The following is a 24,581-nucleotide window of genomic DNA, read 5'->3' as shown; positions in this document are numbered from 1 at the left end:
TCTCCCAAGGATTCTTTGTGCCTGGCCAGAGCTCCTTCCAGAAAACAGGTCGAGAATCCAGGATCTTCACTTGATGCCTCAAGCTGCTGATGATAATGAGGTGGTGGGTGTCGGCATAGCTTATAAACATCACCGCTTGATTCACCCCATCTCCCAGTTTATTAGTATGATTGTAAATTAAGATAACGTTTTGTTGCCTTTAAGTTAAAAACATGGTGTGAGAGAAGTTGACAGACAGATGGACGTATATCTTTATATACATATGTCCTTCCTCTAGAAGAAAGTGAGATGGTGGAATAGACGAGAAGTTAGTTATGCAAGAAATACAGTACCTGGATTCTTTTGGGGGGAAAAAATATCTATAATCATACTTACTTAGGAATATAAAATAGTTTTCATGTCAGTTGCTAAAAATAACTACAGGAAACTTTTATCCAGAAAGAAAAAAAGTCACTTGTTCCACATTTTTAAGTAATTGATAGGGCAACAAGCTCCTATAAATAACTCATAATAAATTGACCCAATGTCTTGCACCTGCTCCAAGTACCATCCTGTGAAGTTACAACTTACATTTACAATGAAAATTCTGCACACTCTACACTCCTCTGAATCACAGGAGTGGGTCCCGGAGAAGGTCACATGGTGGGCAGGCTTGGGGTGGGGGGCTCCTGTATTCTCCTTGACCCAGTGGGAAATGTACACACAATAACTCCATTAAACCTACATTTTCAGGTAACCGCAATTATCCGTTGCTGAACCATCCTGGGTTTGGCAAGGTGAGTGATGTAAGTCATTAGGAACAAAAAACCTCTGTTTTCCTGGAATAGTCTTTACATGTTTTTGGGGGAAAAAGTTTTCAGATGGGTGAGAACAGACGTGAATTTCCTTGCTGCCATCACGTCCGTGGTCATCACCGTGCCAAGAACATCTCCCAGGTGTTGCTCTTTTCCCTGCAGATCATGTACGCCCCGCGGTCCAGGGATGGGGGGACTGCCCCAACCTTTCTCCAGAGGGATCGGTTCAGCCGCTTCCAGCCCACCTACCCCTATGTGCAGCACGAGATCGACCTTCCCCCCACCATCTCCCTGTCGGACGGGGAGGAGCCGCCTCCTTACCAGGGGCCCTGCACCCTGCAGCTCCGGGACCCCGAACAGCAGATGGAACTCAACCGAGAGTCTGTGAGGGCCCCGCCCAACCGAACCATATTTGACAGCGATTTGATAGATGTGTCCGTGTTCAGCGGGGGCCCACGCCCACCCAGCAGCAATTCGGGCATAAGTGCCAGCACCTGCAGCAGTAACAGGAGGATGGAGGGGCCACCCCCGGCCTACAGCGAGGTGATGGGCCACTGCCCGGGCGCCACTCTCTTCCACCCCCAGCACAGCAGCACGCACAGGGGGAGCAGACTGCCACTCCAGCGGGACGGCCCTGGGGGGCACCGAGCTGCCCGTCCAGGGCAAGGACAGGAAGCCCGGGAACCTCGTCTAACCTGCGTGCATACCTGACTTAAGAAAAGAGGAGGGAGGCGGTGGCACTGCCCCTCCGTCCCCAGCACAGCAAGTTCAGTAAAACAGAATGATTCCTTCCACAGGAGCCGCACGCAGGCTGAAATAGTACAAACCTCCTTCAGTCTGGCCGCAAACGGTGTTCATCTGGGGCAGTGATGGGAAAGGGCAGGTTTTGGCAAAGGGTGGGCATGAGAACACAAAGGGGTGCTTTGAAGACATCATGAAGTAAAACCCACAGAGGCATCTGACTTGATTATGAAAGCAGACGCAGCAGGGGAAGAGGCCAGAATGGCCTGTTTTACAATTAACTGAATACAGAGAAAAACGTTATTATACATTATGGGGAAGAATCACCAGTTTGCTTCCCACCCCCAAACTGTGGAACTTTTGTTTTAAAAATATGATTCTAAATTCCTGTTTTGTGTGCCAAGGTATAAAGTGGAGAAGTCAGATGAATGCAAGGGGTTAATCAGTGTTGTGATGCTGTGTTTTAAAAGTTGCACTATCTTCATGTTTAAGATAATGAGGAAGCTTTACGCGAAGTTCTGTATGTTGTCTTTTCACCTGTGGATTATAATTAGGCCTCATAATAATCTTCCCCATAATCATGCAGGAAAGGGTGTCTGGGGAGGTAGCCTAACATACGCCACTTACTTACATTCACCAAGAGAGTCACCACACAGCAGTGAATGCGTCACTGAGGCACCTGGAGACTCTGGATGGAGCAGAGGAAACTCCTGCATCCCTGGTGTGTTGAGTCCCTCCAGCCTCAGGCTGCGTGTTTCACACCTGCATTTACACACCACGCAGTGCTGCCCTGGTCCTCCAGCAGTGCAGTTTCTGTGGTAATTTAGATTTTGTTCACTGTAGCATGAAATATTCTCAGATAATACGCTATTTAATGCAATAGTTTAAAATGCAAGGTGGCTATTTTTATACTGTTGAAACACATGACTTAAGTGTGTTCCCGCGGTCTCTCCTTCCCTGGATAGTAGAGTTCAGGCCTGGATGGCTGGTCAGCAAGACTCAGCAGTTGCTTCTGTGCAGCCCGCTGCCCTGGCATGTGCGTGACGCTGGCTGCAGATTCTGTGTAGAAGCCCCTGGGACTGAGGAAGGGACCCATGTGGCCAAGTGTGCGAACCAGCACCCGGGAGGAATGCAGTGCTCAGAACCAGATGCGCCCCCAGGGGTCACTAAGCCTCTGCAGTGGAGGCCAGAACTGGGCGGGGAGCAACTCAGAGCACAGGGTAAAAGCACAACCTGCAGCTAAAATCAACTAGAAAACTAACCTTAAATATTGTAACATTCATTCTCACCTAAAATAAGTAACTTCCTTCTACAGAAGCATCTGCCTTTGCTGCACCCGGGTGGGGTGCTTCTGTGCAGCCCCTGCCTGCTCTCGCAGGGACCGAGGGCTGGAGGGATGACTTGGGACTCTGACCTGCAGTTCTGGATGTCTGCTGTCATGGTCTCGGAGGTGGCTGCCCGGTGAGGTGCCCTCGTGCTGCTGGCAGAAAGCTCTCAAACTGCTTTCTGCTGCTCCTTTCCGAGGCTCCTCTTGGTTGGTAGGTCCCTGGGTTTTGTTTGGAGGATTGGAATCTTCATCCATTTCACATAGTAACATCCACACAAGTAGTCAATCTCTTAAAAGGAGAAGATGGTGGTCAACAGTTGTCACTCATGCTTCAGTCCCTGTTGAGCAGTGTGCACGCTGAGGGCCACAGCAGGAGCTCTGGGATGGGCAGAGCCCTGGGGGCCTGACCAGAGGACCCCCACCCACCCACCATATCAGATGGCCTCGACCTCAAGCCTGTGCTTAAAGGAGGCTGGGACTCTGCGTGGCGTGAGGTTTCCCCTTGTGTTGCTGGTGAAGATGGGGAGGTGCCTGTCTTCCCCATCTTCGGGCAGATTATCGGTCAGGTGTTCCCCTTAGGTGCAGAATGAGAAGGCTGGCTGATGGTGTCATCATTCCAAACCTCACCTGCACTTTTGGTAGAGTGGGTGAACACACCCAATAGTTCTAGCTCAAAATGATGAGTTGTGCTCAGAAACTTATAAATTCCTTAGTCACTTTGCAAGTACCTGAACATTTTGCAGATGTTCACGGTACTGGTAAAACAATTATTTAATTCAAATAACTTTAATCGTTCTTCAAAACCGAGACTGCTCCCTTTCGGCCACCCTATTAGATAATTGCCTCTAATGTAAATAGTTATTTAATGATGCAGACATATCAAACCATGACTTGAATGGTTTCTGAGGCTGGGCCTCTGTTAATGAATTAGTTTAAAAGTCAAGGTCATAAATTGAATTAATAGTCAGTTTCCTTTCAACACAGGAAAAAGGTGATTTAGATCTCTGCTCTTTCGAAGGTTGTGGCTGACCTGGTGTGGAAAGAGGCGTGACTGTGAAGCCGCAGCTTGATCAGTGGGGCCTGAGGGTCCAGGTTAGAAACCAGAGGGTTAGGGGATCAGTGAGCAGTGGGTGGGAGCCGGGCTCCATCGTCTTAGTGACTCCCTGGATATGAACCCCAGGCACCTTGAGTCCCACTTATAGGAACACTCATGTGTCTGTTGGCTTTTTCAGAAAGCCTAGTGTTCCTCAGACACTAAGGTTGTCCTTTACTACAAAAGAGATTTTGCTAAAGAAACTGTGCATTTATTGTGCTGGCCAAAAAGTTCGTTCAGGTTTTTCCATGTTACGGAAAAACCTGAACGAACTTTTTGGCCAACCCAACACAAAGTTCTATCTGTGACCAAAATTCAGTGTTAAAAAAGCTTGACAAGCATACCCTCTGTCCTCCGTACCATAAATACACTTGGACACACAGCCCAGACAGCAGAGGAAAATGTGCAAAACTTGGGAAGGTTTGTCATGAGGATGACACTTAAGTCCACTAATTGCAGCTGGGAGAGGACACGGGCCAGCAGGAAGCGGGGAGCCTTCTACCCCAGCATAGGGACCTGTACTCAGATGAGTGTGTCTCCAGCTTCAAATTATCACCCTCTTCACCTGTATTTTATCATCATAAGAATGAGAAGGGCTCAAAGGCAAGCACTTTTCAAAAGCAGCTCAGATCTGGAAGAATCCGTTCAAATCCCCGCCCTCCTCAGAACCAGTGGCTGCATCCTGACAGGTGGGCCTGAATCTTACCTCCACCTGCTCTTTTGTCCAGAGAGTCCTTGCAGAGACTGTCCAGGTACACGAGCCCCTCCAAAGCAGCTTCCATTTGCTGTTGGCCACCAGGTTCCCACGCTGGTCTGGCTGCGAGGCAGCGGCTAGGGGCTGCTCCCCAAGCCTTATGTTTGCTGTGCCAAGGCTGCTGCTTGAGGTCTGCTGCTTAGAACAGCAACATGTTAGTGTACCATTCATTTTTCTTAAAATTTCCAGAGCTGAGCAGTGTCTGTGAAGGAAAAACTGGGAAAGATACTTGTGCTGGGCGCAGGGCCTTGCGGTGACAGCTCCCCCCCACCCCACCTTGGTGGAGAAGCAGGGACCAGGCTCCCCTTCTGCATGGTCACCTTGGTTACCATGGCCTTGGCGAAATGGAGATGCATTGGCAAGTCCTCCCCAGTGTGAGTACGCTGTGTCTAAAGGGGCCCAACAAAAGCAGATGAAAGACCTGCTCTCACCCCAACCACAAATGGGTCCCAGCGGCTCACCTGAATTGTGCGAATTCCACAGGAATCAGGATTTCAGCTTAGCTTATTTTACTCCCCAAGTGCTGCATCTTGCACAGTTCAAGTTTATGTTCACGGCCAGGGTTAGACGGCCACTTGCTGCTCCTGCCTTCAGGCTGGCGCGCGGGGAGGGATGCCTTGTGAGCAGCGCTGTCCTCAGTGTGTGTGAGGTGCTGGGGTGAGAGCTGTACAGAGATGCAGATGATGAAGATCCACGTCCTTTCACAGAGCTCAGCGTGGCAGTAGTTTTTAAGCGGCCAAGGTGTCTCATGTTCTAACTTCAGCAGATGCAGGAACCCAGCCCCCTTTGTTGTGCCTCACTCACAATGGTGCTTTCAGTGTCTGTCAGGCGTTCATTCGTAAGGTGCTGTATATAACTTGACTCTATTACGCACATATCCTACCCAATGGGTAGAACAAAACTTTGTTAATACTGCAGTATAAGGTATAGATACCAATTTTAACAGAAATGGCATAGAATTTGTGAATGCCTATGTGCTTTGTCCTCTTTTATAAGGAAATTTGCGAATGGATGCATACAGATAAAAGTCTATGTAGTTTATTAATAAATATCAGTATTATAACACAAGGGAAACAAGTCTGAACAAGCAAGCACTGCCTATGAACAACATATGTACAGCAATCAGAGTTGAATCTTTGCTGTGAAAACTTCTTACGAAATAATTTTTAAAAATCCCACAGCCTTTTGAAGCCACCAGATGCTTATTTTAATCCCTTCAATAATGTTCAGTTGGACCAGTATTAGTTATAATCAGAAAAAAATGTGGATTCTTCAACTTGCTTTATGAAAAAATATTCTATCTCATGTTGTAGAATGAAGAGGGCAAACCCAGTGAAGAGTGCTCTTTTCACTGAAATTGCAAAACTTAGGTCAGAGTGAGCACATTAGCCTGCAGCAGAGGACTGTGCAGTCCAGACGCATTTGTGACCATCTGTCTCTCTGTGCCTTTTTGACAAACGGAAGCTGTGGAACCAATGAATGAACAGTAGCATTTGCAGGAAAAATAACTTAGGACAAACCAGTCCACTTGAGAAGACCCCAGTCTCAGAAAGATTTCTTTTATGGGTTATAATTAGCAGATTGGCAATCAGCCAGCCGAGTGAATTCTTATGTCCCGTCCCTTCCTTTTGGTGTCTCCTGGTGATCACGACCCCAGAAACAAACTAGGCTTTGCCACTGACCAGGGACCACGTCACACCCCCTGACTCAGCATCTACTTACAGCTCTCTTTAGTGTCTGACGGTGACCTCTGCATTTATCTTCAAATATTCTAATATTGAAAAAAGAAAAAAGAAGAGCCTATGACAACATTCATTAAAACCATGGATGAAATCGTGGTGTGGGCATCCTTCCCAGTGCCGTCCACAGTTTCGTGAAATTCTGTCCACCTGATCCATATTTCCAGTTTATTCTGTCATCAGAGGATGTAAATTCTAATAATTCCTTGTTTTTTATTTGTTCCGTGGTGTATGCTTTGATTTTGAAAATCACGATGGAGCTTGTCCTCCACAAAATAATTACTGATTATCCTTAAACTGAAAACACCTCTGCAGCTCTTGATGCTATTGGACCAGAGGTCAGCCCTTTGACTGTGCTTTCCAAGGCCCACAAGAAGATGGGGATCTGTGTTTTCTGCGCCCATTGCCCCCGCTGTCTGCTCACTGCCAATGGCAGCGGCCCTGGTGGTTCAGGTCAAGGGTGGAGGCTCCCCCCTGTCAGAAAAACTTCCCCAGGCTTCACCTCTTGGGAGGACTGCTGAGCAGGAGTGTCATCTGAGGATGTTCTAGACTCAGAGGCACTAAATTTGTTACCATGTCATGGCTTTTCTACAGGACTACTAGAGGCTTAAACTTTACTGTTAATTATACTGGTTCATCTTAATGTGCTTGCTGGTATATTGCTATTCTTCATTTCACGGCTTTCAAAAATCACACTTTCTGATGTAAACGCTATTTTTAAATATGTACAATACTATTCACAGCATTTAATTCACTTAATTTTCACTAGGCTGCTTTATAATGAAAAAGTACAACTGTATCTGAACTTTTCAATAGTTGTTCACGTGATCTATAATAATCTGAAGTTGTTAAAGTCTCTTTTTCAAACAGACATTTGTGCTTACTGTTCAACATAATTCCCAGTTATACACAGAGAAAGATTTCCAGCTGTTATGTATCTGCCTCTTTAACTGAGCGAGGGGATGTAGTTCTTAGACCCAAGGTCTGTAACCGCAATCCGGACTTTTAAAGGAAGATGTTGCTCTAAGTGCTGTGTGTTATGAAATCAGCCTCTTCTGCTTGTTCTTAATGCTGTGTTTGAACCACAGCTCAAAATCATTAAAAATGATCACTGATAAACGTGTCTCCTGTTTTTTTAAAAAAATATTTCACCGACAAAGCACATATGTTGGGGGGTGGGGGGGAAACTACTTGTATTTAAAAACCCGTCTCAGAAACGGTTATTATGGTTCCCCAGGTAACCGTCCCATTCAGTTCTTATTCACTCTGACTTTTCAGAAATCATTGTATTTGCTATAAATAACCCTGGCAGATCACATCATACAGTTTTGGGTTCTACACAGAACACTCAGGGATAGTCACCTGAGATGAGGTGTCACCTTCAGGCTTCTGGAAGCTGTCACAAACTGAGTCAACTCGGCCCAAAACGTGAGCGAGACTTCTAAAGAGAATTGTTCAGCAGACACCCTCAGAGGCTAATAAGGTCATTGGCATCAGAGGTTTTCAGTTCATGATGATGGAGCAAAAGGAATCTAAGTTTCCTTCAACTGAGAGATTAGAATGATATCTCTAAGCTCTAAGTAAGTATATGGATTCACAGATTACATAATTGTGAATGTATAAAACTTCATACAACCTACCAAACTACTAGAATAAGTGAGTTTAGCTTGGTTGCAGGAAATACAATTAAAATATTTTTGCATTTCTATATGTTAGTAATGAACTGTGGAAACAAATGAACTTTGGAAACTGAAATCTTAAAATACCATTTAAATAACTGTATGGGCCCCAAACTCTAGTTACAAAACTTTTTTTTTTTTTTTTGGCCACACCACGCAGCTTGTGGGATCTTAATTCCCTGACCAGGGATTGAACCTGGGCCACGACAGTGAAAGCGCCAAGTCCTAACCACTGGACCGCCAAGGAGCTCCCATAAAACCCATTTTAGATTCTGAATTAATTTTTAAGACTATTTTGGAAAGGGGATTAGAAAGCTATAAGGAGGAAAATAGCTGTAAGAAAAGGATTTCTTTCTCTTAAAACAGCAAATAGTCACTGATAAACCACATTATGCTCTTGAATAAATTCTATAATCTCTTATTCAGCAGATATTTGAGAAATTTTAAAGAATATTCCCCAAACTTATATCCCTCAGTGAAGGTAAGACGGGTATAAACTTTCGTCACAGAAGGAGAGGAGATTCCAGGCTTGATTCCTACTGGACTGGGTTCAGTAAACCCATTTCTGTATGAGGTCGCCTGGTTGGCTGGGTCTAGAGTCTGGGTGCAGGGAGGTTACTTGGAGCTGCTCTGGAGGAGGCAGGAGATGGTCACGGTGGGCCCACTGGTGTCCATCTGGGCAGCGGGGCTCAGTGTGGCGCTGGGAAACCAGAGGCTGCACTCTTGGAGGACAGGAGGCGGGACACTGATCTCCACGGTCGGGGGCCTGTGGGACCCCTTCCCGCAGCCCTGGCTGTGCACTGAGAAGGCTCTGAAGACTTCAGAAGCCCCAGGCCAAAAACAGACAATAGGCCTGGAGGCTGCTGGTGACCCAGGAGCTGTCTGTCCATCGGGCTGGAGCTGAAGCGCCAGAGGCCAAGGAGCCCCTGTGGGCCCTCGAAGGCCAAGGCACCGCCAGCCAGGGAGGGAGATGCCCAGGTCTGGACCCACTGTTTTCTGCTCAGGCTGCAGTCAGCACAGGACATAACAGAGCCCAACACCTCCCTCCCTGGCGATAGGCTCCCTGCTGACCCACCTGGTACATGGGGAGCCCCCACTGCACTTCAGGGCCTGCACCGGATCCCAGACCCCGCCAGTCTCTGGCTTTCTTGGACCGACTTCTGTTCATTGGGTCGTTCGTGAAACAGCAGAGCTGCCAACAGCTAAGCAGATGGACTAGCAATTCAGGCAGCCCTCTCCCTGCACCCTCGGGGACATCTAGAAAAGCAGTGTGCTCGAAAGAAACCTCCAGAATCCTTCAGAGACCCACTCACAGTGGCCTTGGAACAAACACTTATTTCTGACTCTCCATGATGACACTTGCACAAAACAGTTTATAACGAGCCTGTTACTTAAAACATCATAGATAGATTTCTCTCTTTACACTGTTTTGACGTTTTGCTTTGAATGGATTCTAATTAAAATGCATGTTTTAAAATAGCAGCCAAAAGGTAAAAGCTGTGCATTTGTAAATTTCATTGTTTTGATGGCATGTGTCTGTCCAGACTTTGGGCTTTTGCCCTAATAATGCAAACCTCATTCACCCTACTTTAAAAAAATCAAAAGCTACATACAGTCTTAGTCATTTGAACACAGCATGGTGTTAACTGCAATACAGACTTTCAAAAGGCTTTACCAGGAAGCAGTATATGTACATTTACACACACTTGCGTATAGTATACTGCTCCTATATGACTTAACCTGTTTACAAAGCCATTTGCATTTATAGAGTTTACTGTGGTACTACCACCAGAATCTGGAAGCACAAAATATTCTAGCAGTCTACACTAGCAGACAGAGTAAGCATGCTTTCAAATCAAAGTGCTGACTTTGGCCTCTCCACGTGGCAGGCCAGGGACCCATCCCCTTGGCCCGCCCTTGGCCCCACCTGAGCCAGGCTGTGTCCGCCACCCCGGCTTCGGTGGGGGACCCTGAGGTCCTGCTTGAGATTTCCTGCTTACAGTTCAAGGGCTGCACAGGCTTTGGAGCCTATAGACCTGGCGGCCTCAAGTATTAGCTCTGTCTCAGGTTAATGTCTACAAATGTCACTCATACAATAGGGTCACCTGCGCGAAGACTGGAGGAGAGGGTGTGCTTGCCACATGCGGCCCCCACAGAGGGAGCTGTGCTGCTCAGCTTTCACTTTCCAGGTTCGCCCAATTCCTACAGACTTGTAAATAGCACTCTGCCTTGGCATGCTCTCTAAGCTAACACTGCAGCTTAAAATGCCAGTGACGGAAACGGGCCAAGTTAGTGCCGAGGGGGTTGGAGCACCTGTGTCAAGGCAGAGACTGAGTCACCAGGACCCAAACCTCCTCGCCACGGTTTTAAGTAAAATACATCTGTTTCTTTTCTCCTTACTCTAGATGTGGACAGCTTTTTTGGTTAACGAACCACGTTGTGTGTGTGTTGGAGAGTGTTCTTACAACCTTAGCAATAAAATGTGAAAATCTGAAGGGAGAATAGTTTAAAAAAAATAATTTCCCACCTTGCCCCCATTTTTTCCTTCTCTGGCTTCCTTTCTGTGAGGGGTGGGGGAGCTAACACTGATCTGAGCGCTGTCACGGCCTCAAGGAAACCGCATGGACCCCAGGCTCCCGGTGCCGGGATCCTGTACCATGTATGCATGCTCTTCACCAATGTTGGCACACTCCCTTTCTTCTGGAACCATCCACGAGCACATGGTTTTACCTGTCAACCTCCCATAAAGCTCACACACACACGTTCTCCACTCCCAGAGAGGCCAGCCTAACAGTTCTTAGTCAAGGATACACTGAACTTCCCAGTGTGAAAAGTTACCACAAAAGCCAGCTCCTGATGCTTCAGATGTTCCACCGATTGACCCCAAGGAAAAGGAAAATTCCAATCTGAGCTGTTCCAAGTGTCACAAATGCAGGCTCAGGTGCTGTGACCACCACCATGACCCTCCACACAAGCGCAGTAGGAAAAGCAAACTCACTTTCTTACCAAGGGAGGATGGGGTATTTTCTGAGGCTGAATCCTCTTTGGATAATGAAATATCACTCTAAAGAAAGAATTAAAGAAAATTATGATGCCATGGAGCAACTAAGCCTGTGCGCCACAACTACTGAGCCTACGCTCTAGAGCCCGTGAGCCACAGCTACTGAGCCTGCGTGCCACAACTAGCGAAGCCCGCACACCTAGAGCCCGTGCTCCGCAGCAAGAGAAGCCACTGCAATGAGAAGCCCGAGACCACAACAGAGTAGCCCCTGCTCACAGCAACTAGATAAAGCCCGTGTGCAGCAACAAAGACCCAACGCAGCCAAAACAAACAAACAAATAAATAAAATTTATTTAAAAAAAGAAAATTATGAAGTTAAAAGGGAAAAGATGATGGAAGTCACCAGAAGAGGACAGAGGATTAGGAATATTCATAAATTGGCTTCAGCTCCAAAAATACAAAGAATTTTAAAAGTTCCAAAGCAGGGACTTACTTTACCTTACTTAGTTCCTGGATTTGAATGTCTGACCCGGCTCTCCTGCACCTTTCTTCAACTACAACTACTGGCCTCAACATTCTGAAGTGACCCACTAGAGGGAAAATTGGGTTTATGACTGAGAAAACTTCTATTAATCTAAAATGCTTCCAAAATAATGCAGTTACAAAATGATCTAGATTTCTCAACAGAAGTTGCATTAGGTTTTGTGGACAAGTGTTTGACTGATAATAATATTTTCAACTTTTTTTGGAAAGTAAGACTTGTCCCTTATTTCCAAACCAAAAGAAGTGAGGAATGCAATTGCAACCTACCGTATCTTCCATCTTCTTCAGGAGGAGAATAACAAGTACATGGTGATGGAGCACGATGGCAACCAAGCCCTGTAACTACCTCCAGACCAAGGTGAATGGCAGGGCAGTCAGTGTTTGAGGACTGGACAAACTGTGCCTTTGGGACCCTTGCAAAGAGAGAACCCAAACAGCCACTATTCTTAGAAAAGTAAAGCAACAGCCATAATTAAGTCGCAAGATTGTGTCCAAAGAAAATACTGACTCAAATTCAATAAAATACAAATTAGTCAAAATGTGCTTCAAATCATTACAGAATCTCAAATCTCGTACTTAAAGGTGAATACAAAATAACAGCTTAATACTTGTGTATACAGAGGAAATGCTGTATGTTCTTTTTTTTTAAAAACAAACAAACCCTCAATTAGTGTTAAGGAGCTGAAACATCTCACTGTTTTACCCTATGTAGATTATACTAGGTAGATTTCATGTAGATTATATTAGATATATTTCATATATGGTACACTTAAAAGTAACCTTATGAAATTACCCAAATGGAGTAAAAGGCTTACTTTCAACAGGTACCTGATTAGAAAGTCAGGAAACACCTGCAAGCTATCTGTCCCACTCTTACTGAGGAGTGGGCCATGGCGCCTGCCCACCAGAGGGACGGAGAACCACATACCGGCTACCGCAGGACAACCAGGCATGCTTGCATGCAAACTCGCCTTTTTCTTTTTCAATTCAAAGAGAGTTTTCTACCATTTAAAATGGTCAAAATTCAAAGCAGAAAAAGCTGGACATAGGGAGGGAGGGAGAGGTAAGGAAAGAAGGAAGAAAGGTTCTATGCATTCCTCACAGTCGGGAAGAATGAGAATATATTGTGGCTACACGTGGAACATCTCTGACCTGTCTTACAACTTCTGCTCTTATGGACCATGCTGTCCCAGAGAAAACACAACGTGAAAGTGCTTTCTGTTCGTCTCAGGCTCTATGAGCCCTCTTACCTGTAGAGAGAAACCACAAGTGCTGAGGAGGACTTTGGGGCTGCCTGTGCACTTCCCACGAGCACTGTCCAAGTCAGCGGAATAACGTCATACTCTGCCCAGAAGGCTTCTGAAGTCAAGCCGCATTCTCTCTGCTGAGAGAATCATTCTTATCAAAATAGCCAGATACCTACCACAAGATAATTATGATCTGTCATCATTACTGTTGGTGGCTGCCAGCGATTTACGGGGAAGAATACAGATTGATTTTCAAAGCCTAACCCTGAAGAAGCAAGACAACCAAAAACTTGTTTTAATGAGTTAAAATGAACCAGCTTGACATGGAAGTCTCAAAGGAAAAAAATCTCAGAGTTTGGAAAACTATACTCAATTGGCACAAACTTAGCATTTCTCAAATGTAAGTTACAAGCTCAAAATGCAGGACAAATATCTTTCAAAAATCAGAAAGCCAGGCCAAAATTCACGGCTGAAGACGAATTCTGGCCAAGTCTCTAAGAGAAGGAGAATTCTTGCCTCTGTTGTTCCTTTGGGTCAAGGAGGCAGAATCTTTTGGGTACTCCATAATATACAGATGGACCAAGAGAGACCAAACAAAGCTCCTATTTGCAGAATGAATAATTAAAAGCACCCACCTCTGGTTCTGCAGATTTCTGGTTCAGGTGGTTAAATTCCAAGGCAGTAGAGAGGCCCACACTTTTTATGAACACTCCTGTGCAACTCCGGCCTCTAGGCCAATGTGACTGGATGCACCGTAGACCATGGCTCGGGAAAAGCCAACTGAGTAAGCATCTAATACCAAAAACTACTTCAAACCAATGTTGGTAACACTTAATCTAAATGTATTTTACTTTCTTCTAAACTAACTCCATATCTTTCCCTATGGAGATTCAATTTTGAAAATCTGAAATAAATGAAGGTCCCCATTTTAAAAAGTAAGCTGTAGCCAACAGAAGTAATACGTCTATATTACCATGAACGCAAGTATTTTTCAGACAGAATCTTTTAATAATTCAGAAATGTATATCTCACCAATGCATTTTATAAAAACAGTATCATCTCAAAGGTATCAGGAAAGATGCATGTACTCTTTTTGACTCATTTGCTAAAACATTTTCTGTCCATTTCATTACCATCACCATACTCTACAATCTTCTACAGTGGCTTTGTTCAGAACATCTGAATTTGGATAAGAAATCCTGAAGATGAACCAAGTGGAAAGAACACAAGAAAGAGCTAGATATGTCTAACGTACAACTTGCTTCTTTTCTTCAAACACCTCTTCTGCCCAAACTGTTAAGATGTTTATAAAATTCCTGGAATTACCTTCTGAGGTCACTGAAATAAGACAGCCAATAGCTCCACTGCTTCCTAGAGCATAAAGGACTACAGTAACATCTTCCATCTGTAAATAAATGGAAGGCAGATTCTATAACAAATAAGCTGAAGATTATATTTGAAGGCATAGTTTTATTATTTTCACTAGTGGCAGGAAGGTGACCTTAATACATGAACTCTTTCTCCTTTGTTGGAATCTGCAAATAGCACCCTACTGTATGCAAAATGCTGGTTCAGTGAGAGACATTTTTGTGGTACTTTAAAAGGTTGGTTTTGCTATTTTTCTTGAATAAACTAAGTCTTTTTTTACCTAATCTATTTTTCATTTCAATTGTTAATTTGCTGAGCAAACACTTTTCATCTATTAAATTAAATCTCAGCCATGGCTCCCTCTTTACCCTGTCAACAATCCTACTTAAATACAGATGTGCACACCAGACACAGCAAGTATAAGGCTTACTGTAAATGAAATGGTTATGATATTTACCACACACACACCCAGATAATTTAACTCAATGCCCACTATGTGCTGTTGGCCTGCTACAAATACTCCACACGCATATTCCAGGGGTCCCCCTTTCGGCTCTTTGTAGCTTCCCTTAAGGACTAGGTTAGCAAGATGAGAGCAGCAGCATTTGACAAGATCAGATATTCCTGATACTAAATAATGACAAAAGAACTTCTTACACCTTCAGAGAATGTTTTACCAGAGAATTTCAAAGCACTCCCTAGTATCTCACTTTCTGTAACTGGACAAACACAACACAGTTATGAAACTGGATGGCAACAAATCTCAAACGGGCTGAACCAAAGGTGGAAACTCAGGGTTATTAGTGCTTCTAAGACCCACAATTTACCCTCATTGGAAAACACGCCCTATGCAACGTGAAAAGTAAAAAGAAAGTTTCATATAACACATGATTTTAAACCAAGCAGTCTCAGTGGTTAAAAATAAACAAACAAGAAATTTGTTAATATCCATCTTAGCATTTAATATATGCAAAAATGTGAATTATTTAATAAACAAGCTAAAACATGTTCACTGTTTTTGGATTTGAAAATGTGCTGTCAACTTGAAATCACACGTTCGATCTGTATCAAGAGACAAACCATCCTGCCTGATCGGGCCTGCATGTGGCAGAGTGAGCCCTGCCCCCTCACCACTCCACCCACCCCCACAAAGAAGAGTCCAACCACAGCACAGCCAATATAATGATGAGACGTATCAAAATGCAAACATTTTTTTCCCTTTAAAGTATTCTCTAAATTTGGCCAAACTCAGTATTTAATACGAAAACCCTGCCTCACAGCAGTGATGCCTGTGGCCTTATCAGATCACTCACAACAAAGACAATCTAGAAAGAGGCTGTTCCCTCTTTCAATTCAAAGGTTAGAACTGAAGTAAAAGCAGTTAGAGCAAAAGGAAACACACAAACACATCCTCAAACACACCCACACAAATTGTGGCAACTTTCACATCTGACAACGACTGAATTTCATTCCAAGCAGGTTTTAATGACAGCTTTGCTATTTAAAAAATTCAAGTAAAATGCTCAAGTAAGGATGTTTCAATGCAAGAGGAAAACAGCAGCTACAATCTTAAAATTTTACTCCATAATGGAATCAAGACCGACTCTGGCTGGTAGAGACCAGGTGGCAGGGACAGGCAGGTCCCATCCTCCCAAACCTGCACTGCCGAGAACCACAAGCTCCAGGTACTGCTAAGGGTGTCTGATCTCCACCATAAACTTAAGGTGTAATGATTTTCCCTTTTCCTCTGAGAGATCAGTTGGAGAGGACATGATGCAGGAATAACAGTTTTACATTCCGGGTGAGAAAGTGCCATGACCGCACAGATTTGCTTAAAAATTTTGATTATGGCAAGTTTCAGGTAAAAATCATTTTTAAAGGGTCAATTTTTCATTTACATATAACCAATACATCTTATTTACATATATATGACCCAATTTTCATTCAGCTTTCTTTATATGAAGTCTACATTTTAACTGGTATGTAACCGTTATATACTATCTTTAGAGAAAGACTAAATATCCTCTTATTCACAGGCAGTTCTGATGATAAGTTTGTCTCCACATTGAGAAGTGAGTATCGTTAAAACCTCAAAGAATAACAAAGATGAAGACCTAGTGTTAAATCTGTGTAGGGCCGCACCAGCTATTCAAGGAGTCAGCAGCTATCTAAACACAAAGCAAGGATGACTGAAGACATGGACCACTGCTTAACGCTGCTACTGACATGAAATTCTTATACTGGGTTCATTTTTTCTTTTCAAAAAACACTGATTTTTCTAGTGATGTTTAACTTTAAAAAGTTATCTTAGTTCTTTAACCCTCAGAGAACTGCTATATTTAGGCTGCTAACCAAAAAAATAATCAAGAGCATGTACCTTTGTCCACAGTCCCCAAGGGTTAAAGTGCAGGAACTGTCTATAACCTGGTATATAAGGCACCCTATTCCACTTTTTTCTTAAAAGAAACCTTTCCTTTGGTTTCTTGCAGTTTTTCAGTGAGTCTGTCCTTTGTCTCCTCCATCTTCTCTGTGAGGAGCTCCTTTGTCTCCTCCATCCTGTCCTGCAGATACTCCTTCACAGGAGGTGGCGTCGACATGTAGCCACGGCTGCGCAGATACTTCACAGTGAAGGAGGTCCCCCCCAGGGTCACAGTGTACCGCGCGGGCGTTGCAATCTGCGGGAAAATGAAATGGGCAGATCAGTACTGATTATAACTGTTGTCTTAAGCAAAAACAGTGTGAAGTTAAAATTCTTGTTAATAACCAAACTATCAATTATATTGCTTCATAAGGCTGTTACATCCTATACGGTTTTCCCTCCTAACATTCCGTATTTGTCACCTAGACACTGACCCAGGATTAGAGAACATTCACAGGGGCAGCACCAAAGTTCTGTACCCATGTGCTAGTGAACCTGGGGGGCAGACTCACTGAGAACCAGAGGGAGGGCTTAGGACCCTCCCTATAACAAAGGCACATGCGTTTCCACTCCCCAGAAACCCTGCCGACCTGCATACACTGTTCATCTAAACCGGAACCAAACTTGGCAAGCACAGGCCAAATGTTTGTTCTTCACTAAGTTTAGTTTAGTTTCACTTCCAAATCTCTTTTCTTTGGCTTTTCCAGGCTTTATGCTACTTTCTCATTACAGTCCATGCTGGGCTTGGCATCCCAACCAGGAACTTTCATGAGGCCAAAAAGTGGTAAAATGGCACACATATAGGAGACATGTACACATGTCAACTGACCAGAGGTTTAAGGTCCCAAACTAACTAGTAGATGAACTGGTACAAAGGGAGAATTGTAAGAGCAGAGGCTGCATCTCATTCTGAGGCAAGAAACCTCAGTGTCTGCTGCTCTACCTGAGAAACCAGGTTACAGAAACCAAACACCCAGGTGGACCCTCCACACCTCCCTCCTTGCACAGGAACGTGAGCAGAGCCACTGCTGACACCAGCCCACCTGCGTGCCAGCCTTGTGTTTCAATTCCAAGCAGGCAAACAGGCACTGAGCACTGATGTGCCTCCAGAGCACAGCACAGGCACAGTGGAAACACAAAGAAAGAAGACATAACTCTAAATTCCTAGGAGCTCATGATCAAAGACAACAGACATTAAAAAAAGACCTAACACACAGACTGTGAAATGAGAGCATGGGATAAGGAAGAGTTATAATTAGGGAAATGGTTTCAACCATCATGACAGTTGGATTAAGGTTAAATTATACACACTGTAACTAAAAACTTGATAATTTATTAATTTAATAAGTTTTAATGTTGAAAACCTCAGCAATTAAGCTTTAGCCCTCTAGTCAAAATTTTCATATAAGAAATCTCCCAATATTTCAGAGGATTTTAATGAGGATGACAGAATAAAACAACATTATTTTTGAGTACTACTATAAACCCATAAGTCTAAGTATTTTCATAACAGAAGTAAAATAACATCTAGTTTCCCAATGTCTTCTACCTGTTTTCTTAGGATAAAGCTAAATAGAACCTAATTTTTTGTCAGTTGAGAAAAATTAGATTAATATAGCTAAATTCCACAATTTACAATAATGAGTCTTCTCTTCCAAAATAAAGACCCATAAGTGTAAAAACTATCTATTTACAAAGATGTCATTGTCTGAATCCAGACAACAACTGTAAAGACAATGAACTCCAAAATGAAACATACATTACATCAACAACTAAGTCTAAGGTTTATCACATAAAACAATTTGATTAAACTTTACTATTTTACTTTTTAGAAAGATAAACTATTATAAACAGTAAAATAAATGCTAAATTTCACTAACATGTCAGGTGGCATGTGGATCTCTGAATAAGGAAAATTAATGTACTATCAATAGGAGAAATGTCACAGAGACAGCCTGTCCATTAGAAATTCAGAAGTCTCACTTTGTCTCATCACAGCAGGTTATGAAAAACCTACCTATTCTTAAGGCAATTCTTCCTAAACCACCATTTACCCTTAAAAATTTTAGTTTACTTTTAATCATTAGACATGTAAGAGATGAAACACAGTATTTTAAGTTACAAAGGTAACCCTGGGAGCAAGCACGGAGTGTTACAGAGGTTCAGTGTGAGGAGCCATCTACCCACAGCAGTACCTACCTTAAACAGGGCATATGCTGTTAGTGCATTTCCACTCTGGGAATTTTTCAGAATGTTTACTACGCTGTCAGGTAACCCAATAAGTTCTAGAAAAGGAACGACATTCACTCCTCTAAGAAAGAAACAGAAAGTAATTTATATATACATATAGATAAACTTTTAGGGATAAATATTTTCAAAAGATTATCTGAAAACATCAAAACCAAATTCTGTTTAAAAGTCAATTCTGCACCACCAAGCACTTTAATTTCACTCTAAAGGAACAACATGTGCATGAACACCAGCGTCCTGCTGTGTCTCACTGTTCACAGCTTCTGTTCATGGACATCCCTAATTAGCACACTGAGAAAAATGGAATCATTTATCAGAGGAAAATTAATGCATTAAGTAACCTAAGAGAAATGATCAGAAATGATTCTGATCATTCACCTGATCTTAGAATCTTTAGTTCCTTAGAATGATCCAACTCAAAGTTTAAGACCTCAGATTTTTTACCTCTAAAATTACATGTCAAACTATACTATTATCATAAAAGCAAGTGATATTATAACACCACTTACTGTGTTATTATGCAAAAAATAAATGATTCTATGGGTTTCATGAAAACTTCAATTATTCTAAAAAGATGCTTCTATTCTATTATCAGACTTAAAAGGCAGGTAAAGAAGCAATTACCATGAATTGCAACAAATTTTTGGAGGGAGGGAAAGAAGGCAGAAAAAGTCTCTAATCCAACTGGTAAGCCCTGATTTCTTTTTAGTTTCCCTGAGTGTCAAGTTTGCCACGCCGGAACACTCGTGCTCTCCCACTCTCTCCCTCACTGCTTGTAGTTTTGCAGACGTTGTGAGCCTTCACCTCAAATCACAACAAGGTTCTTGTTCTGTGATTCTCCTTCATAAACATAATATAATCATCACAGCCAGAAAACTTAACACGTAGGATACTATATAGTTAATACAACAGTACGTTATTTAATGTTAAAATTCCCTGAATTGTCCTGTGAGTCCCTTGTCACTGTCTTGTCATGTCTTCCAGTTCTTCTCCAGAAGCGCTGCCCAGCACTTTCTGTTGAGGAGGAAGGCAGGATGTCTTTTTTGATGCTGAGATTTTTGAAGCTCCCAGGCCAGCTTTGTGGTAGAACAGTCTTTCATTTGGATTTGTCTGATTGTTTCCTCATGATTAAATTTGGGGTAAATGTTTTCAGATAGGAAAGCTGCAGAGTTGATTCTGTGTCCATCTCAGAGCATCACAACAGGAGCCACACACTCAGTCTGTCCTGTGAGTTTGACCTGGTGTTTGACTTGTGGTGTGAGTTTAACTTGTGGTTAAGGTCAGGTCCACAGGTTGCTCCTCTGTACAAGTACTCTTTCTCTTTGTAATTAAGAAAGGGAACAGCCTGGATCCATTATTATTACAGTAGTAGTAATCTCCTAGTTTATTTTTAATATTAAAAAATAATTTGTTTAACTGGGGAAAAGTTGTCCCTCTCTGATTTCACTATAATACTAGGAGATCAGAGACTAATCTCAATAGATATGGATGATCATCACCAGGAATTACTGGCCATCTACACAAGAGGAAACCAGATAACTGAAGGAAACTTTAAAGAGTTAGATTTAAAAGTCAACTACAAGTCCAATCCAGTTTCTTTTATCTCCACCCTCATTTCCTTTTCAAATCTCTTAAACGACAGAACCCACTGAAGCAAGACTTAGTACTACAAAGATTTAGCAATTCTGTGGATCTAATCAAGTCACCAGGTACAATAACATCCTACCATGACATGCTAATCATCTCTTCTGGTACCCGTACAATTACCAAATTATTTCATTAATCATTTCTTAGTTCAGACTAAGCCCAGTATGTAAAATCTACATATTTAACGGCAATCATACAGGGGGGAAAAAAGACAAACATTTGGCTAAATATAAAACAAAACCGAGTGATTTAAAAACACAAAAAACAACTGGGACTTCCCTGGTGGTCCAGTGGTAAAGAATCTGCCTTACAATGCAGGGGATGCAGGTTCGATCCCTGGTCAGGGAACTAGGATCCCACATGCTGCGGGGCAACTAAGCCCACGTGCCACAACTACTGAGCTCGTGCGCCTCAATGTGTAGCGCACGTGCTGCAAACTACAGAACCCACACGCTCTGGAACCCGTGTGCCACAAACTACAGAGTCCACGCGCCCTGGAACCCGCGTGCCACACCTAAAGAGAAAACCTGCAGGCCACAACTAGAGAGAAGCCCAAGCACAACTAGAGAGGAGCCCGCACACCACAACGAAGAGCACTCGTGCCAACGAAAGATCCCGCATGCCTCAACAAAGATCCCACGTGCTGCAACTAAGACCCAACACGGCCAAAATAAATAAATAAATAAATAATAAATCTAAAAAAAAACTATCATAAAAACAAACAATAATGACCAAGATATCTTGCACAAGTATCCTGTGTAAAATAAAGAAGCAACCACCTGGTCCCACTTTTTCTAAATTATTGATTTGATGACTTAACTTTTAAAAAATAACTTTCATTTCCTTTGGAATTACTAAATATGAAGCATTAATGAGGGTCTGATCCAAATAGTAATATCCACTTTTGTCACAAAAGTTCTGTCAGCCTGACAGAAACCTGTGCTTCACAAACCACCAGCTTTATGGATGTTCCAAATGATGCAAAAGTACATCCACAGTCTGGATGAAGTGCAGTGAAAACCAGTCAGGACTGTGCCTCAGAATGGATCTGTAACTTTAGAAACTGGAGGCCCAAACACAAGGCATCTAAACGTAGAGACAAAACCATCATCAAAGAGCTTCATTTGACCAAACAGAGAACTTCTTGTTAGAAGATGAAAGATCTCTGCAAACTTTTCCAGAGAGAAGCAACAACAAAGCTTAGTTTAAAATAAAATGTATGGACTTCCCTGGTGGCGCAGTGGTTAAGAATCCACCTGCCAATGCAGGGGACACGGGTTCGAGCCCTGCTCTGGGAAGATCCCACATGCTGCGGACCAACTAAAACTAAGCCCGTGCACCACAACTACTGAGCCTGTGCTCTAGAGCCCGCAAGCCACAACTACTGAGCTCACACGCCACAACTACTGAAGCCCGTGCGCCTAGAGCCCATGCTCCGCAACAAGAGAAGCCACCACAATGAGAAGCCCACTCACCGCAATGAAGAGTAGCCCCCGCTCGCCGCAACTAGAGAAAGCCCGTGCGCAGCGATAAAGACCCAATGCCGCCAAAAATATAAATTAATTTAAAAATAAATAAAAAAATAAAATCTATGAGGACGCACAATTTAGATCTCCCTGAAATAAAATGTTTCAAAAGCCTGAGATCTTCATCACTGCATTAACTAAATACAGAATGGCATTTTGCTCTGTGGTGCTGAGAGGCAGTAATGCTAGTTGTCCCTCAAGTTACAAACTATGTTTTCCCTTTTCTTTTAATAGTAAGTAGGCAACAAGCAAATAACAGAGAACTTTTTCCAGCTAAAACCAAATAAAATAAACCCAGCCTCTAGTCAGTTGAATTGAAAACCTGTATTTAACACAATCAACTCCAACATCACAATAAAATCATCTCACAGTGAAAGATACACTGCCATTCAAACATACACTAATATTTTCTAAGTATCACTTCCCTTAGAACAAATCAACTTTCAATTTCTCAAGCATTAAGGATTTAACAAAACATTAGGGACTGTTCTGGCAAGCAACACATCCTACCTAATATAACTTAGTTATGTGATGCTGTAACAGAACTGGACCAGTGGTCATGGTGGAGCAGTAGAGCTGGGTCTGGGAACCAAATTTCCATGCTGACAAAGAGCCAAAGGCAGGCAGTGATGGATAAGGTATACGACTTTAAAGTGGACAGTCCCACCACATTTACACACAGGCATTCACAGAAAAAAGAGGGGTAAGGACAAAACCAAGAAAGGTGCACTCCACAGGGGACAGCAGAACGTCACCACAACTGCATCAGTGCAGACATCACCGAAAACGTCCTAAGTCTAATTAATGTTACTAGGTTATTTGAAGGTCTGTTTTTTTGGTTATAGAACTCTTACTGAAGGCAAGGAAAAGTAAAAGGAACAAAAGTACTCTTTTTAATAGTCCAAATAAGAATCTCATATTCAATTATTAAAAACTTAGATTTCTCCCTGAGGCCAGAGGCTGAATGCTTATTAAAGGCAACCTAGCAAAGGCAAAAGAAACATGGAAGAAACTCATCATCATCCACAACACCGAATCAGAAAAATCCTAAACAGCTCAAAAAAGAAAATTCAATATGTAGAAAACTATTCATTAAATAGAAGAACTGAGTGCCTATGAAATTTTTATGCAAAATGGTACATGATTTTAGGCTCTGTTAAAAAACTAAGGGCAGTTCTGAAGATTTCTATAAATATTTTTTATACATGTCCAGAAAATGTCATTAATAAACAAAAAGATAATTCCATAAAATGCACATATAAGAATCTCTGCAAAGAAAGGGACAATTCTTAAAGAAAATGATACACAATAAAGAAGGAAATAACTGAATAACAAGAACTAAACAGAAAGATGAAAAGAAACAGAACAGCATCAATTACACAAGGTTAAAAAAAAGATCCTTTTATTCAACAGAACGTTTGTAAAGAAACATTTCTAATCCCGTGTTTCCCAAGAATAAGAATAGTCTCCATTCCATCATCTTTTAATTTAATAAATGATAAGCTTTTTCCAATGAGTGAGCTTTACATTAAAATATTTAAAACCTTACTATCAAACCATTAAATATAACCAAAAACTGAAAATCAGTGGACTTTTGGAAAGTATAAAATAATTCTAAACCCATTAGGGGAGTTTACAAAAACATCAAAGTGGTCTTCACTGTGCATCTCATTGCCTGCAGGATGGTGAGCATACTGTTCGTAGGTCACACCCAGGCCACAGCAAGAAAAGCCACACAGCACTCGGGACAGGCACACGCCGGCACACTCAGTTCTGCTGGTGGCTGAAACAAACTGGAAATCACTGGGAATATGTTTCTACGTGTACTCCTGCTCCTAAAACAGTGTGAATGATACAACTCACTTTAAAAGAAAGGAACAGTATTTAACAAGAAAGGTACATTTAGAAATTCTATGTTTTATAATACCTGGAGGCTAGGACCACTAAATTAACTTTTTAAAAAACATTTATTTTATTGTAGTAAAAAATACCTAACATGAGATATACCCTCTTAACAAGATTTTAAGTGCACAACAAATCAACTTCTGATCAGAACAAAAGACCTTACCTTGACATTCATCAGATGTAACATTAAAGCATAAGTCTGTAATTTGTTCATTTTTGTGTCTACAACAGATACAAGCCAGGCTTTGCAAAATCTTACTAATTTCCAACCAAAACCACACACATGGCAAAATAAGTTATCTTTTCACGTTGATAAACACTGTAAGAAACATATAAGTACAGAACTAACTCATGGTGCTGCCAAATCTCTGGAATCTATAATTTTATTCCTGTGCTATCCTATATGTTGATGGGACACAAGCATAGTGATTAAGGTTTGAAATCAGACTCTGAGTTATTTTGGGAAAAACTAAGTTATTTTGACTTATTCTTGCTTAATCTGTTTTCTTATTAATAAACTGGGAATAATTGCACTACCTGCTTCATAG

The 24,581-nt window shown here is 42.4% G+C and overlaps 2 protein-coding genes across 7 annotated transcripts in view; one reads left to right on the top strand and one right to left on the bottom strand.

Moving 5' to 3' along the window:
* Positions 1-7,567, top strand: part of LDLRAD4 (low density lipoprotein receptor class A domain containing 4) — a 302,381-nt gene extending 294,814 nt beyond the window's left edge. Inside the window, 2 exon segments of the mRNA XM_068563639.1 lie at positions 957-1,427; positions 1,429-7,567. Of these exon segments, the coding sequence (XP_068419740.1) occupies positions 957-1,427; positions 1,429-1,488 (531 nt within the window). The 3' untranslated portion in view covers positions 1,489-7,567.
* Positions 141-24,581, bottom strand: part of FAM210A (family with sequence similarity 210 member A) — a 44,132-nt gene continuing 19,691 nt past the window's right edge. For 3 of the 6 annotated variants that reach the window (XM_068563640.1, XM_068563644.1, XM_068563645.1), the window contains exons 3-11: positions 18,905-19,016; positions 16,664-16,961; positions 14,245-14,323; positions 13,554-13,710; positions 12,922-13,052; positions 11,939-12,084; positions 4,662-6,480; positions 2,950-3,151; positions 141-2,348 (exon numbers count right to left, since the gene is read on the bottom strand). In XM_068563640.1, coding sequence (XP_068419741.1) covers positions 16,728-16,961; positions 18,905-19,016 — 346 coding nt within the window. In that variant the 3' untranslated portion in view covers positions 141-2,348; positions 2,950-3,151; positions 4,662-6,480; ... (3 more) ...; positions 14,245-14,323; positions 16,664-16,727. The remainder of the gene's footprint in view (positions 2,349-2,949; positions 3,152-4,661; positions 6,481-11,938; positions 12,085-12,921; positions 13,053-13,553; positions 13,711-14,244; positions 14,324-16,663; positions 16,962-18,904; positions 19,017-24,581) is intronic. The other 3 variants (XM_068563641.1, XM_068563642.1, XM_068563643.1) reach the window with 3 other exon arrangements.

This window comes from Eschrichtius robustus, chromosome 14, assembly GCF_028021215.1.
Source record: "Eschrichtius robustus isolate mEscRob2 chromosome 14, mEscRob2.pri, whole genome shotgun sequence".
Classification (NCBI taxonomy): domain Eukaryota; kingdom Metazoa; phylum Chordata; class Mammalia; order Artiodactyla; family Eschrichtiidae; genus Eschrichtius; species Eschrichtius robustus.
This window is presented reverse-complemented; position numbering and strand designations above follow the sequence as displayed.